Raw genomic sequence first — 15,154 nt, forward strand, 5'->3', positions numbered from 1 at the left:
TTCAAAAATGTCTTAGTAACTTTAAGTACACCGACCAACAAGCATAGATCTTATGTGTGTGATCGTCTAGCCCATGCATCAGTCTAGTTGATAATTTTAATGACCTGATAATATTTATTTGTCAATATTATTAATTAACTATAATGACATATAGAGTAACTGATCAAGTATTAATTGAAGCTAACTAGTCTGTTAAGTTTCCAAATCGTGGGGTAACACCTCGTGCTCCAGAAGATATATGGTATTAAAAACTCTTTCGTAGAACCTTTAGTGTCATTGGTTATCATAAATGTATAATCCTTTGTCCACGTGAGACTCCTAAATGACTTAAGAATGGGTTACTACAAACCCTAATGTGTCATTCCAATTAGTACTAATGCATAACAGAGACCATTTGGGAACATCTACTCTAATATCTCTCCTACCTTAGCTAGGGATTTAATACATCTTCTTCTTCGAGTAAATCTCATCTTATATGGAGGGCATACAATTCCATGTTGACCACTAAATTATTTTCATATACTCATTGCTTTATCCAAGCTAAGACTTATTTTAATCTGGTGATTAGGGATTTGTAAGCTATAGTTTAGTGTATCTATACTAATCGGCACAAGATTAACCATACTTATCGTACAAGTATAATTAGAGTGTTATTCTTTTCAAATAGTTTGATGTCCACCTCGAATATCCATCTACTAGAAATATTTAAAATGCATGTTTAGAGTCTAGAGATCACTTTAAAATGATTATATCATTATCACTAAATTATTGCACATGTTGAAGAACTTCATTATAAACATCACACAAGAAACATAATAAATAAACATTTATTTAAATGAACCTAAACATGACATAAATGTGTTATTATCTTGATGGCCAGATAATATTCTTACTAGATGATGATTTGATGTCCTTCTTGAGTATCTCTTAAATAGTAATATTTATGGTATATGTTTAATGACAAGTGACCACTATATTATGAGCCTTTAGTAATCCCCTTAGGCATTACATGCACGGATGTACCTCATTTATAAGCAGCATGTGCATTAGAATGAATATATCTTATTAGCGAATATGCATAATTTTCCTTCACTAAATTTACAAGTTTTATTAAGTATTTAGAAATTCAAATAAATTCTAAAATCTTTGGCACTCCACATTAAATTAGGTAATTTTTTTTCTCCTGATTCCATTTGAATCCTTGGTGCCCATGGATTTAGAACTTATTTGAATTATAAATCCATAACTTCACCCGAAAAGTTCAAAGAATGAAAAAGGCGATATTTGATAACATGTAATATATCTATGAATCCAAGCAGAGTGATTCATCATTCTAAACTTCTACGAAAATCCCACTCTTATTTTCCAATGTTCCAAGGTACCAGAGACCGTCCTATACTGATAACAATTTGATTGTAGTCACGAAGAATCCACAAGGTGAATCCTAATTAATTCCAACGCTGTCCAAGTCAAATCCATGTATGACCTGATTAATTGGAAACTAAATTTTCTAATGAAAAGTGTGTCACCTAGCTAATCTGCAACATCAAGCAATAAAAATTGAAAAGACTCTCGAGGTTCAGTGTGGTTCAGAGTGAGCAAGAGAAAAAGTTTTAGAGGTAGAGAAATAGAGAAACGGATATTGGCAAGGCTGAAATGCGCACACATATATAAGCAGAGTGAGTGAGCAAGAGAGAGAGAGAGAGAGCGAGCGAGAGAGAGACAGAGAGAGAGAGAGAGAGAGAGAGGGAGAGAGAGAGAGAAAGAGAGAAAGAAAGAAAGAGAGAGAGACAGAGAGAGAGAGAGAGAGAGAGAGAGAGAGAGAGAGAGAGAGAGGGTGAGAGGGAGAGAGAGAGAGAGAGAGAGAGGGAGAGAGAGAGAGAGAGAGAGAGAGAGAGAGAGAGAGAGAGAGAGAGAGAGAGAGAGAGAGAGAGAGAGAGAGAGAGAGAGAGAGAGAGAGAGAGAGAGAGAGAGAGAGAGAGAGAGAGAGAGAGAGAGAGAGAGAGAGAGAGAGAGAGAGAGAGAGAGAGAGAGAGAGAGAGAGAGAGAGAGAGAGAGAGAGAGAGAGAGAGAGAGAGAGAGAGAGAGAGAGAGAGAGAGAGAGAGAGAGAGAGAGAGAGAGAGAGAGAGAGAGAGAGAGAGAGAGAGAGAGAGAGAGAGAGAGAGAGAGAGAGAGAGAGAGAGAGAGAGAGAGAGAGAGAGAGAGAGAGAGAGAGAGAGAGAGAGAGAGAGAGAGAGAGAGAGAGAGAGAGAGAGAGAGAGAGAGAGAGAGAGAGAGAGAGAGAGAGAGAGAGAGAGAGAGAGAGAGAGAGAGAGAGAGAGAGAGAGAGAGAGAGAGAGAGAGAGAGAGAGAGAGAGAGAGAGAGAGAGAGAGAGAGAGAGAGAGAGAGAGAGAGAGAGAGAGAGAGAGAGAGAGAGAGAGAGAGAGAGAGAGAGAGAGAGAGAGAGAGAGAGAGAGAGAGAGAGAGAGAGAGAGAGAGAGAGAGAGAGAGAGAGGGAGAGAGAGAGAAAGAGAGAGAGAGAGAGAGAGAGAGAGAGAGAGAGAGAGAGAGAGAGAGAGAGAGAGAGAGAGAGAGAGAGAGACAGAGAGAGAGAGAGAGAGAGAGAGAGAGAGAGAGAGAGAGAGAGAGAGAGAGAGAGAGAGAGAGAGAGAGAGAGAGAGAGAGAGAGAGAGAGAGAGAGAGAGAGAGAGAGAGAGAGAGAGAGAGAGAGAGAGAGAGAGAGACAGAGAGACAGAGAGACAGAGAGACAGAGAGACAGAGAGACAGAGAGACAGAGAGTAATCTAACTAAAGGTCACTAAGTGACGGCTAGGAATTAAACCCGGTGCCATCAGGTCTGGGGAGTCTGGATGGGACGTCTGATGAGACAGTCCCAAGGGGTCACCAGCGGCTGCATCATCACGGCCTAGGGAAGGGTGTGCAGTACGGTACAAATATTGGCACTACTTGTGCAGGCCACAAAACCCATGACACAACACACTACCCAAACTGCAAACTCTGTGATGGATGGCCTTTCTATCTATAGTGCAGGGACGCAGACAAGACATTTTTTTTCGTCCCAAGATGAAAAAACTGTCCCATCCGCAAGGTTGGATGAAAACCTGGACGGAAATTCATCCTGAGATGAATGGATGGGATGGTTTTCGTCCACTCGGATGAAAAAACCATCCCATCCGGAGGTCTTGGACGAAAAAAACATCCCGTCCATGTCCTTGCACTGATTCTGGAAGTCGAACGGGACGATCTTCATCCCGTCCTATCCGTCGTCCACATTCCGGACGATCCGGAACTGTACTAGTGCAGGGACGCGGACGGACGGCTTGTCCCTCTCAGGACGAAAGAACCATCCCGTCCGCGAGGTTGGACGAAAACCAAGATGGAAATTCGTACCGAGATGAACGGACAGGACGGTTTTCGTCCACTCGGACGAGAAAACCATCCCGTCCGGAGATCATGGACGAGAAAACCGTCCCGTCCACGTCCCTGGACTGATTCTGGTATGTCAGATGAGACCCTTTTTTCTTCGTCCCATCCAGTCCATTGTCCACGTCGGGACACTCGGGAACTATAAAATTCTATCCCTATCCAGTCCTTCTTAACCCGTCATCCGTTGTCCGTCCCATGACCTCTGTATATATATAAGTTGCACAAATTGAGATCACAAGGGGAGAGCGGTTTCTCTCTCAAGCGTGGGAGGGGGATGCCGTCGGAGAGCGAGAGAGAGGGAGAGAATGCCGATAGAGATGCCAGACGGGCTGCCCTTCTCGGTGGACACTTGGACGGCCAAGTCCGGCAGGAAGCGCCACCACTTCCTCACCCACGCCCATCTCGACCATCTCCAAGGCTTCGTCGCCAACTCCTCCCACCCCGTCTACGCCACCCCCATCACCAAGCGACTCACCATGCTCCAATTTCCCCAGGTTCTCCCTCTTCTTGGCTTCGATTCCCGTTCCAATCGTTCTTTCTCGTCTGTTTAACCCTAATTTTTCACGTTTTCCGATCGCGGGTCAGGTCAAGGAAGAGCTATTCGTGGAGGTTGAAGTTGGAGAGACGGTGCTAGTAAGAGACTTGGAAGGGAGTTTCTCTGTCACGGTGTTGGACGCGAATCACTGCCCCGGTGGGAACATAGTTACCGATTCTGATTTCTTTTTTGTCAAGAATTTTGAGGCAGGATTTTTCGGGTTTTTCAAATCTGATTTCTGTTTTTTATTCTTCCTCTCCAGGAGCGGCGATGTTCTTTTTCGAAGGTGAATTCGGTAACATATTGCATACTGGGGATTGCAGGCTAAGCTCTGAATGTCTTAAGAAATTACCCATCAGATACATGGCGATGAAGGGCTCTGAGACTCGTCTTGATTACTTGTTTCTTGACTGCACCTTTGGCAGATGCCCCTTCTTCATCCCTAGCAAGGACTCTGCCATTCAACAGGTAATAAACAAAGTCTTCCTTCCCACATTCTTAATTATAATTGATTAAAAAACCTGAGATTGAAGAGTTCATAGCCAGGTGATCAGCTGTATCTGGAAACATCCCAACGCTCCAGTCATCCATCTGGCTTGCGATTATCTCGGTCATGAGGAGATCCTCATTCAACTAAATCGAACATTTGGGGCAAAAATCTTCGTCGACAAGATCAAATTTCCTCAATGCTTCATGTCTCTCTCTCTCACAGCCCCGGAGATTCTCACTGAAGACCCCTCTTCGCGGTTCCAGGTAGTGTTCTTCATCACCAATGACGATGACGATTAAGCAATCGTCATCGCCGTTTCTCTTCGCACAGACAACGATGACGTAGTCGTCATCGCCTTCTTTCCATTGTATGGATGACGATGGCGAGACAAAGCCGTCACATCCCTTTCTTAACCTTGCTCGGATGACGAGAGACGATGTAAATGTCGTCACTGTCAGTCAAGCTATCATTGATGACGGGGTTTTTTAAAAGGATGACGTAAGTAAATACGAAAAAAATACGGATTTCCAGGCACGTTTCCTACTGTTTGCAGACGATGACAAACTAGTCATAATGTAGAACGTGGAGAGTGCCAAGAGATCAATAACTACCAACTAATAACGATGACGATGATTATTTCATCGTCGTCCCCTTTATCTCTTGAATGACGATGCCATATTCATCATCTGTGGGTGGAGATCCCCTATGTTTCTAAGCTTCTGCGAGTCCCTAAGACGTCGGCATGGTCACAAATGGTTGACGATTTCTTGAGGTTGTTGTCAAAGTCAACCTCATAGGGATGCTATCAACCATCAGTCACCCAAGTAATCGTCAACTATAGTTCCAGATCGTCCCGGACGTGGACAATGGACGGGACGCGACGAATTTCGTCCCGTCCGACGTCCAGATTCAGTGCAGGGACAAAGGACGCGACAAATTTTCGTCCAACGGTTAGAAAACCGTCCTGTCCAGCCCTCCCGGGACGAGTTTTCGTCCCATCCAGTCCTCCTGGGACGAATTTTCGTCCCCTTCCTCGTCCCGGACAAAAAAAACCCATTTTATATTTTTAATATATTAATATAGATTTTTCTAAGTTTTTTAGGGAATTACGGAGGAGAGAGAATGCAAAGGGTCATATGTACAATTATTTCAGAGTGGCGCCCGTTTGCACACACCTAAAAAAATAGGGAACTTTGATGCAAATTGTCATTGCGAGGCCACGAGGCTACATCTCAACCGTCAGATGTGAATCCGGCGGTTTTCCGTCTAGATTAGTCCGTCCAACGTCCGAGACCTCTGGACCGACAGTAAATCGTCCCATCTGGTGGTCCCCGGGATGAATTTTCGACCCAAAATTCGTCCATATCTTTGGACGGGACAATTTTTTCGTCCCGCCTGCGGCCCTGCACTATATCCACAACGTCTGCATCAACTGCCAAATATGTTGACCACCCATCAACGTCATCATCATCAACTGCCAAATATGTCAATGGTTATATGGTTCGCTAGGGGCGATTGTGGGGCAATTTCAGTCTCTCGTTAATCTGCAGGCCCGACTATGGGAGCGAGCAACTCCAGGAACTTATGAGGGAAGAGAGTTAATTATGGAATGAAGAAGAATGCACAGTTGCGAAGCTCCTTTTCAGAGACCCGATCCTGGTACTCTAACCACCCATCACCCAAAACCACCTAGGGTCGGGCGCAGGGTGCCCTGATGACCGAAAATTTTCACTACATGTAATGCTCAAAGACACGATTTGAACATTTTACGACCAATTACCCAGAATTTTTTAAAAATAACCTCGTTTCAAAAATTCAAACCGCCCAACGCCCATGACCGGACCATCCCCATGATTGCCTGTTTATAATTGAAGATTTTACTTATTCCATTGCAGGTCTGCGAGGCGTTCCCTCGGCTGGGGGCACGGGCTAAGGCCGGGATCGCAGAGGCTCGAACCAGGGTCGAACCCGGGTCCGTGTTCATCCGACCGTCGGCTATGCGCTACGCGATCGGAGAAGAGGACGACTGCAGCGGGCTAGAGAGGGACGACAGCGGGGTCTGGAGAGTGTGCTTCTCCACGCATTCCTCCAGAGAAGAGTTGGAATGGGCACTTAAGCTGCTCCGGCCGAGATGGGTCGTCTCCACCACGCCTGTTTGCCTTGCTGCGGAGCTGGACTACGTTAAGAACCACTGTTCCCTTGAAGCTCTGGCTACTGGGGATGGGCCAATTTGGAGGCTTCTTGGTAGAATGGCTGAGCAGGCTGTGGCGGCGCCGCTCACTCTCTTTGGGAAGGCGAGAGCAGTCGAGGAGAAGAGAGGAGGAGAAGAGGTTGACGTGGGTTTTTCTAAGGGGTTTAACCCTGGGCTGAGGAGATTGTACAGGTCCATGAACGTACCTGTCCCCAGGCCTCTCCCTTCTCTGTCGGAGCTTCTAGACGGATCTCGGAGATCAAGGTCTGGTCTTTGAAGAAGATTGAATTTCAGGAGAACCACCCGGCTGGCTGTATTTTTTCTATGAAAGTTTGATTCTTTTGATATTTCTCCTCTTCCCACTGGCTGGGTTGTGGCTAGTCGTATTTTTTTTTACTGGGAAGGTTTCATTCTTTTGTTGTAGTTTCTCCTCTTCTCCCTCCCGCGGTTGTGTAGTTTCTGGGTGAATCATTTTTTCTTAGAAAGTTTTGTTCTTTGTAATTCCCCCGTCTGGGTCTTGACTGGGAACCAATTGTTTTATACAAAAGTTTGATTCTTTTGTAATTTCTCGTCTCCCCCTCTTCTGGGTCTTGACTGGTTGTAAATCTTTAATTGGAAAGTCTGATTCTTTTGTAAATCCTCTTCTCCCCTCTTCTGTGTCTTGACCGGCCTCGACTCTTTTGTCGCCATATCTGATTATTTTTTAATTTCTCTTCTTATTACCTTCTGGGTCTTGACTGGGTGTAAATCTTTAATTGGCAAGTCTGATTCTTTTGTAAATCCTTACTCTCCTCTCGTCCAACTGTTGACCGGGCTCGGTTCTTATATCGGCAAGTTTGATTATTTTGTAATTTCGCTTCCTCTTATCTTCTAGGCGTTGACTGGGCGTAATTTTTTATTGGCGAGTCTGACTCTTTTTGTTATTCCTCATTCTTCCCTCTTCTGGGTCTTGAATGGGCTCAATTTATTTCTCACAAAGTTTGGTTCTTTTTGCGATGCAACAGAAGCGGTAGATCACAGGTCCTTACAATATTTTGCGGTTTTTGGTAGTTTGGTCGTCTGAAGACATCAGAAATCAGAGGCGCTGACTGTGATTCCTCGGTACTCGTGGAGATCACGGCCAAACTTGTTAGATGGCCGGAAAAGATTATCCATTTCCTCGCTATATTTGACTTTTGCGCGTGATTTCATGTGGCCCCGTCGAGATTCGTAGAGAAGAAGAAGAAAACGGGGTTGTTGATCTCTGTACATTTACATTGTACACTGTAGGCTGGTCGACGCGGGCACGGAGGAGAAAACGACGAAATCCAAGCATTAAAATACGAAAAGGGTGTCTGCGCCTTCCCGTTGAATCCGTCTCCCAGACTTTTTGGCGGCTTCTTTCTGTTCTATCTTATTTGATTCGATAAGATGTGTAAGAAGGCACTCGTGGTGGGTTAGATTTGAGTTTCCGCCAGAATTGACCGCCGCCGATGGCTTCTACAAGGTAATCCGATCGTATTCTGCGCTTCTAGCTTTCTGTTCGCGAACTTAAATTTAAGCGTAGGGCTTCAAGTTCTTGGCGGGGATGAATCGGGTCTGTGTTCGTAATAGATTCGAGTTCATTTCAACATCTGAATTGCCCGTTTTGAATTCTGATCAGTTATTTCCGGCCTGAATCGTTCTATCATTCTATTGTATCGTCCAAGTTGAAGTTACATTATAATTCCCCCAATCTCAAACGCTCATTCTGTATTTCTTCGCCTCAATCTTCATCGTCCTTCGGCGGCTTTAACCATTTTATCTGCTCTCTCCATCATTTTCATCTTTTTTTCTCAGGATTTTGCCGTCGAATGTTGGGTTTGAGAAGATCCCGATGGAGGAAACTACAGAGTCTAATCCGACGGAAGAGAGAAGCATCTTACTAAGTCGTGAGCCGAGTGGAAAACTTGGGTCAGCCTCGAGCCTTGATGGCGGCGCGAGGAGAGAACGATTGGTCAGGTACCCATTCTTCTTCTATAGATTTCATCATGAATTTCTAGAAATCATGAGTTTGATCTTGATTCACAGGTCGTTGACTGGCCAAAAGATGATGTATAACGATGTAGACCTGGAAGCGGCCGAGGACAAGAACAGAATCAAATCATATCGTGGGCAGAAGACAGAGATTGTGTGTAATCAGGCTCTTTTATCTGGGCTTCTATACTGTTTATCTTCGTGCAGCATGATTCTAGTAAATAAGTTGGTGCTCTCCACCTACGAGTTTAACGCTGGGATTTCTCTCATGCTTTATCAGGTAGATTACATGTTTGCTGAGTTTTATGAAGATTGTGTTTTTTTCTTCTCTTTGATTATAGTTTTATGCAGAATTTTGTGTCTGTGGTCCTCGTTTTAATTCTGAGAAGGATGGACATAATTTCAACAGAGCCACTTACGTGGAAATTGATTCGCGTTTGGTTTCCTGTAAATTTAATATTCGTTGGAATGCTGATCACGAGTATGTTCAGGTGGGATTTTCTCTTGATCAAGATCATGGTTACATCTTATTCCCTTTTTTTTTAATTTCCGTAAAAATTGTATTTTCAGTTTGAAGTATATCAACGTAGCGATGGTTACGATTCTGAAGAACGTAACGAATGTCATTACCGCTGTCGGTGAGATGTATCTTTTTAAAAAGCATCACGGGGGCAAAGTCTGGGCGTCTCTCTCGTTGATGGTATTAATTTTTAACATTATTTTTTGAACTACGGTTTTTTTTTCATTTGGATATTCATTTCACATTTTTTTATTGTGTTGACTCAGATAATATTCTTGATTTTCAGATTGTTTCAGCAGTTTCTGGGGGCGTGACCGACCTCGCCTTCCATGGAGTTGGATATGCATGGCAGATATTAAATTGTTTCTTGACGGCATCGTATTCGGTAATCAACTCCCTAGCTTGGTATTTTCCAAATCATTATTGGAATTTATCATAACTCGATTGATTGCTTTCATATTTACCCATTCAAGATCTTCACATAGTTGTGTTAAAAAAAAAAAGATCTTCACATAGTGAATGATTGAGAAATTTAGAAATGTCGTTTCAAATATTTCTAGTTCTCTATGATTTTTTAATTTGTTTATGAATTATTATATGCTTCAGGCTTATTTATTTCTCAAATTCTCCTAGCTTACTTTACGAAGAGTAATGGATACTGCCAAGCAAGTGACAAAGTCTGGAAGCCTGAACGAATTCTCGATGGTTTTACTAAATAACAGCCTTTCACTACCTTTGGGCTTATTGCTAGTTTTCATCTTCGGTGAAGTGGATTACCTCTCCAAAACGTGAGTTCTTTTTCCTAACCTGTGAACGATCTTTTTTACACATTGTATTTTATGAATTTTTTATAATCCGTGATAATTTGGACTTTGAATCCGGCCAAAATAAAGTTGGTTTCTCCCCAGTATGTCCAGAAAAAAACCTATTTTTGACCGTAAAGAAATTTTGTTTGCCAATCTAATGGGTCGCATTAATCTTTATCCCCTGAATGAATCCCATCACGGTTGGCTGAAAATGACTTAGTTATCGTGATCATCACGGTTAGTTGATGGATATGACGATACTGAGTGAAAGTACACTTGTTATCTTCATCATTGACGCCAAACTAGGAATGACGGACAATGATGAATTTGTATTTGTCATAATGTTATTTATTTCTTCAAACAAAAAAATATTTGAAATGAATCCCAATTCCTATCCTCTGTGAGTTGAATGAGAAAATCCAAAATTGTCGAGCATGCTTTAAAGAGAGTTGCCACCATAATTTTTCTTTATTTTCATTTAGATAACGTCTAATCATTTTATTTCTTTTTTTCTTCAGTCCTCTCCTGAAGATGCCCATGTTTTGGTTTGTCATCACTTGTAGTGGATTTTTAGGCCTTGCCATCAGCTTCACGTCTATGTGGTTTCTTCATCAGACGGGAGCCACCACATACAGGTATACAAAATTTTCCGCTTAGAAATAAAAGCAACTCTTACAATTATTTCTAACAATATTATTCCATAGAAAACTCTCTTGGTTTTTAACATGGACATCTACGATTTTATTTGTTTCTAGATTTATCCTTAGTTAAAATGTACTGAAGCATAAAAATTTCAAATAATGGATTTTTAATCTCCAAATAATAAACTAAGGAAGATATCATGCATCAGTCTACGCCAAAGACATTGTTTATATTGTTAGTTCATTATTTTCCAGTTGTTGAGATTTTTGGTTTTGTGATGTAGCCTAGTGGGCTCTTTGAACAAGATCCCACTATCTCTCGCTGGAATTCTTCTGTTCAAAGTTCCTACTAGCCTTCAGAATTTCTTGAGTATAATCTTCGGTGAGTAAACAAGATCTTTACTTAATCATCATGCAGTCTTATCTTTTTGTCTGTGCTTTTAGTAATCATCTTATTTTTAGGATTGCTGGCTGGTATATTATTTGCCCGCGCAAAAATCAAATAGAAAGGAAATCTCCCATCCGATTGTAGGAATATTGAGATTGTCCTGCAAGGCATACAGAAGATGAGGCCAACGCAGTGTTCTTGGGATATTTATCTCAATTGATCTCATAATAACTGTGCATATATGATTACTAAGCTCGATCTTTTTCTACATTGACCGGGAAGTGATCGGCTATATTCTTTGCCACCAACTGTGATTTTGTATTTTTATCTGATTCTTCCTGTTGAATGGAGCTTGTTTTTCCTATTCTTGATGGAGAGAGAGAGACAGAGATGAAACAAACCCCTTTGCATTGTGTCTTGGTCTAAATAATGAATTGGTTATGACTTAACCAGAAAGCTAGCCCACTTTATTTTGTGAAAAATACTTAAAATACTTTGTGGGCAAATTCTCTTCCACCTTCATCTGCTCTGGATGTGAGCAGCTGGGCAACATCTTGAATTTGAAACGATGAAATATTTCTGAAAAAAACGCTTCCACACGTTGACACTTTTTTATTTAAGACATTTTCGACTTCCACTGTAAAAATATTAATACATGTATTGCAGCTGTACATTTATTTCTTAGCCGTCCTTCCCTTCCTAAAAAAGGCCACCGTTACTGCAATAAAACATATCATTCAGCACAGTTTGTTATGTAAGATTAGGGATGGTCATGCAGTTCAGTGGAGAAATCTGGCCCACGGGGGCGAATCTCAGACAGTATGGTGCTACTGACAGTATTTGTATTCAACATCTATATCCATTGTCCAAAAAAATCAGCAACGCATCTTGTGATGATGTCAGATCTCAATAATAGATAAACAGTCGGTGGGTCATAACCAGATAGTAAAATCGTGTATTATAAAGGAGATAAACATATTGGATATTGATATCTGTAGTCATATATCGACAAGAAGTACAGTTTTGTTTTGAATACCGTTATCAAATTGCATAAAAAATATCATTAATTTAAAATAATTAGAGTCTAAAATTATTAACTTAAAATTAATTGTTAAAATCATTTACATTGTTAACTTAAAATTGTGAACATTTTGGATAAATTTAAGTGATACGTAAAAAAAGTAGGAAGTAATTGTGTTGATACTTATTAAAATATTGATTAATGGAACATTTAATCTTGTATACTTTAGGCCACAAAGTAAAGAGTTTAGGATGAAATGAGATACGAGGACACGAAGATAGGAGAAATGAGGCACTGTAATAAATATAGTTTTCTAATTCACTAAGTCAAGTGTGTTTCAAGGAGATAATAGAACAAGAATCCTAGGAAAGTAGCCATTGGAGTAGTGTAATGATGGCAGGTAAGATCCAATGTGATTGAGGCTACAGAGTTGTTGATTTGAGAAGCCATATTTTGTCACTGCTACATCCCTTATTTAATGAGTCACCTATTTGGAAGATGACATAGCCAACTTGATGTTGGAACAAGATAAACATTGACGAGTGATGACACCCTAAATTTGGTATTTCATTCATGTAATTAGCCTTGTTTTTTGCATTTAAGAGTTTAAAATAGGGCTGTTATCATATATCTACATGTGATTAATGTTTCCAAGTAATTTCTGATTTTCCCCTAATTTTCTGTTAATTTTATGAAATTTCTGGAATTTATATAAGCTTTGAATAATTATGTTTGAATGAAAATAGCAGGTTTAAATTTTAATTAATGTGGGAACAAATTACTGAGTTTTCAGAAATTTTTGTGGAATTTTTGGGAATTTATTCGAGGAAGAAATGAATTTTTAAGCAGAAAAAAGATATGTTTATAAGGAAAATATGAGTTTTAAAGCAATTCCTAAAGTCAAAGGGTTTTTTCTTAAATTTTGGTTGCAATTATGCCCTTAAAACAGCTCTCAATCGTGTACGCAGGCATAAAGATAAAATTAAAATAGTTTCAGGGTTTTAGTGAACTTAATAAGGATATAAAAAAAATTAGGAAATATGGAGGAGAGAGAAAGGGAAAGGGTTATATACATAAATACTTTTTGGGCAGCGTCCTTTTTCACGCGCACCTTTAATTAGGGACTTTTCTGAAAATTCTGGGAAATTCTCTCTCCAGGCAGTAAGTTCACCTCTGGTGTGGTGCATACACAGCACACACATGGTGGATGACATGGCTTTTTGTGATTAAGACACAGCAATACAAGCCCACAAATACGTGCAAAGAGCTTTGTACAATGTGTATTTTTTCTATTTTTTATTTATTTTTATTTGAGGATATGGGTACAAGCCCATACTAGGATTGAGAGGAGAGATCATAAAATTGACCTAGCTATTCCATTTGCACATTAAAAAAATTTATAAAAATTTAATTTCTAGGATAAAATAGATTGTCTCGATGATATAATAGTTAGCAAATTTGGTTTCCACATCCCCCTAAAAAAAACTAGGACAAAATATCCTTATTAACCCCTCTAATTGATCTCTTTGATCATCTTTATTAGATCGAAGAAGTCAATCTAGAGCTTCTCACTTCTTCTAATCTTTCCATTTCTTCTGCCCCCCTTTCTAAATTAATCATCTAATTAGGATGTTTTGATCTTTGTTGATGATCAAATTAACTCTAATTAGGGTCAAATTATTCGCACAATCACAATTGAATTACCTACTAGCTTCCCTTGGAAGATACCTCTACATATCATTATACATCTTAAGTTAAGGTTTTATGAATTTTATTGTATAAGCTAAAAATAACAACGACAAGGATGATAAAATTGCATAATTTACCCCTATTTTGGCTTATCAATGACAAAAAATTGTAAAGGCTCCAATATATGTCATCACTTGTTGGATCATGTTTCTTTTCTACAACTAACGAGGCTTCCATAGCTAACCTGAATTTGGGGCTCCTTTATGGTGTCCATTGGAGCCAGATATGATGGAAATATATGTGGGCGGCAAGTAGACATGGTCTTTCTGTTCTGTTCGTTTAAAACGAACAAAAAATTTGCACAAACGAACCACACAGGGGCCTGTTCGTTGTGCTATTCTTTTTATGTGCAAAAATTAGAACAGATGTTCGAAAAATTCGCACAAATTTGCAAAAATTCGCACAGTTCGCACAAATTCACACAAATTCGCACAATCCGAACAATTTGCACCAACAGAAAAAATTCGCACAAACAAACAAATTTGAAAAAACCGAACAAATTTGCACAACCGAACAAATTCGCACAAACGAACAAATTAGCACAAAACGAACAAAATTCTCACATAAAGCAAAAAATTGCATATAATTGCTTGTAAATGGCATAAAATTTCACAGAGTTGGAAAAAATTGTTCTGCATTTAACAAAGTATAATAAACCAATAATATTCTAAGTTTTATTATATATTACTAATATATAAAAGAGGGGGATAATGATTTAAATGGAGAGTTTATTAGGGTGTGTTTGTTATCATGATGAAATAATTTACTAAGATGTTGGCAAATTCCAGAAGATGACAAGTGTGAGGAGAAATTTTAATTAATATTATTATAAGATGAATAGAAATTTTAGTAGTAAAAATGACCATACTAATTTATTTATATGTAGAGTAGGTCGTGCCGAAAAGTACTATTTACACAACTCTGGTATCTGCAAATTACCATGATTGTTTAATTGACAAAATTAAACTTGACATTTTTAAGTTTTAATTTTTGAGCTTAAAGTTGTTCACTTTTAAGCTTGGCATTACTCACTAGAGGTTTAAATGAAAAAATTAATGAGTCCATGCCAAACAACAATTAGTACTACAGACCTAATGAGTCAATGAGTGCAAAGTTTTTATGACTTCAACTATGGATGAACAAATATATACGTAATGTGTACGTAAACAGTCATAGATACCTAACGATTCAATATTCTGTAAATCTGATTACAAACATTTATATATAGATGGAAAAGTGCAAGTGCATTTTGGAAACATAAAAGATGTTCTGCCAAATTAGTTTCATAGACATCAAAGGAGCTGGGAGGTGATACGACTGACATTTTTATGGAAAACATCAATCATTGCTGGAGTGAAATTGTGACGCTCCCAAAATGTGCTGTCATCCCA

General features: G+C 39.9%; 2 protein-coding genes across 5 annotated transcripts; both read left to right on the top strand.

Annotated features, from left to right (window-relative positions):
* Positions 1 to 3,641: 3,641 nt before the first annotated feature.
* On the top strand, positions 3,642 to 7,150 carry LOC144705391 (DNA repair metallo-beta-lactamase family protein). Its single transcript, XM_078578030.1, has 5 exons — positions 3,642 to 3,921; positions 4,013 to 4,118; positions 4,225 to 4,430; positions 4,509 to 4,715; positions 6,348 to 7,150. The coding sequence occupies exons 1-5, from the start codon at positions 3,733 to 3,735 to the stop codon at positions 6,918 to 6,920; spliced, it is 1,281 nt and encodes a 426-aa protein (XP_078434156.1). The 5' UTR covers positions 3,642 to 3,732; the 3' UTR covers positions 6,921 to 7,150.
* Positions 7,151 to 7,625: 475 nt separating this feature from the next.
* GONST1 (golgi nucleotide sugar transporter 1) lies at positions 7,626 to 11,357 on the top strand. Of its 4 annotated transcripts, none has more exons than XM_078578032.1 (10): positions 7,626 to 8,219; positions 8,462 to 8,623; positions 8,693 to 8,918; positions 8,990 to 9,129; positions 9,209 to 9,338; positions 9,445 to 9,543; positions 9,792 to 9,946; positions 10,483 to 10,599; positions 10,890 to 10,987; positions 11,068 to 11,357. In XM_078578032.1, exons 2-10 carry the CDS (start codon positions 8,499 to 8,501, stop codon positions 11,109 to 11,111), a joined length of 1,134 nt encoding a protein of 377 aa, XP_078434158.1. In that variant the 5' UTR covers positions 7,626 to 8,219; positions 8,462 to 8,498; the 3' UTR covers positions 11,112 to 11,357. The 4 variants fall into 4 exon arrangements, with proteins under 4 accessions (XP_078434158.1, XP_078434157.1, XP_078434159.1 ...); XM_078578031.1 differs by having other exon boundaries at positions 7,626 to 8,129; XM_078578033.1 differs by lacking the exon at positions 7,626 to 8,219 and having other exon boundaries at positions 8,462 to 8,618.
* The last annotated feature ends 3,797 nt before the right edge of the window (positions 11,358 to 15,154 follow it).

This window comes from Wolffia australiana, chromosome 7 (genome assembly GCF_029677425.1).
Source record: "Wolffia australiana isolate 7733 chromosome 7, ASM2967742v1".
Taxonomy (NCBI): Eukaryota; Viridiplantae; Streptophyta; class Magnoliopsida; order Alismatales; family Araceae; genus Wolffia; species Wolffia australiana.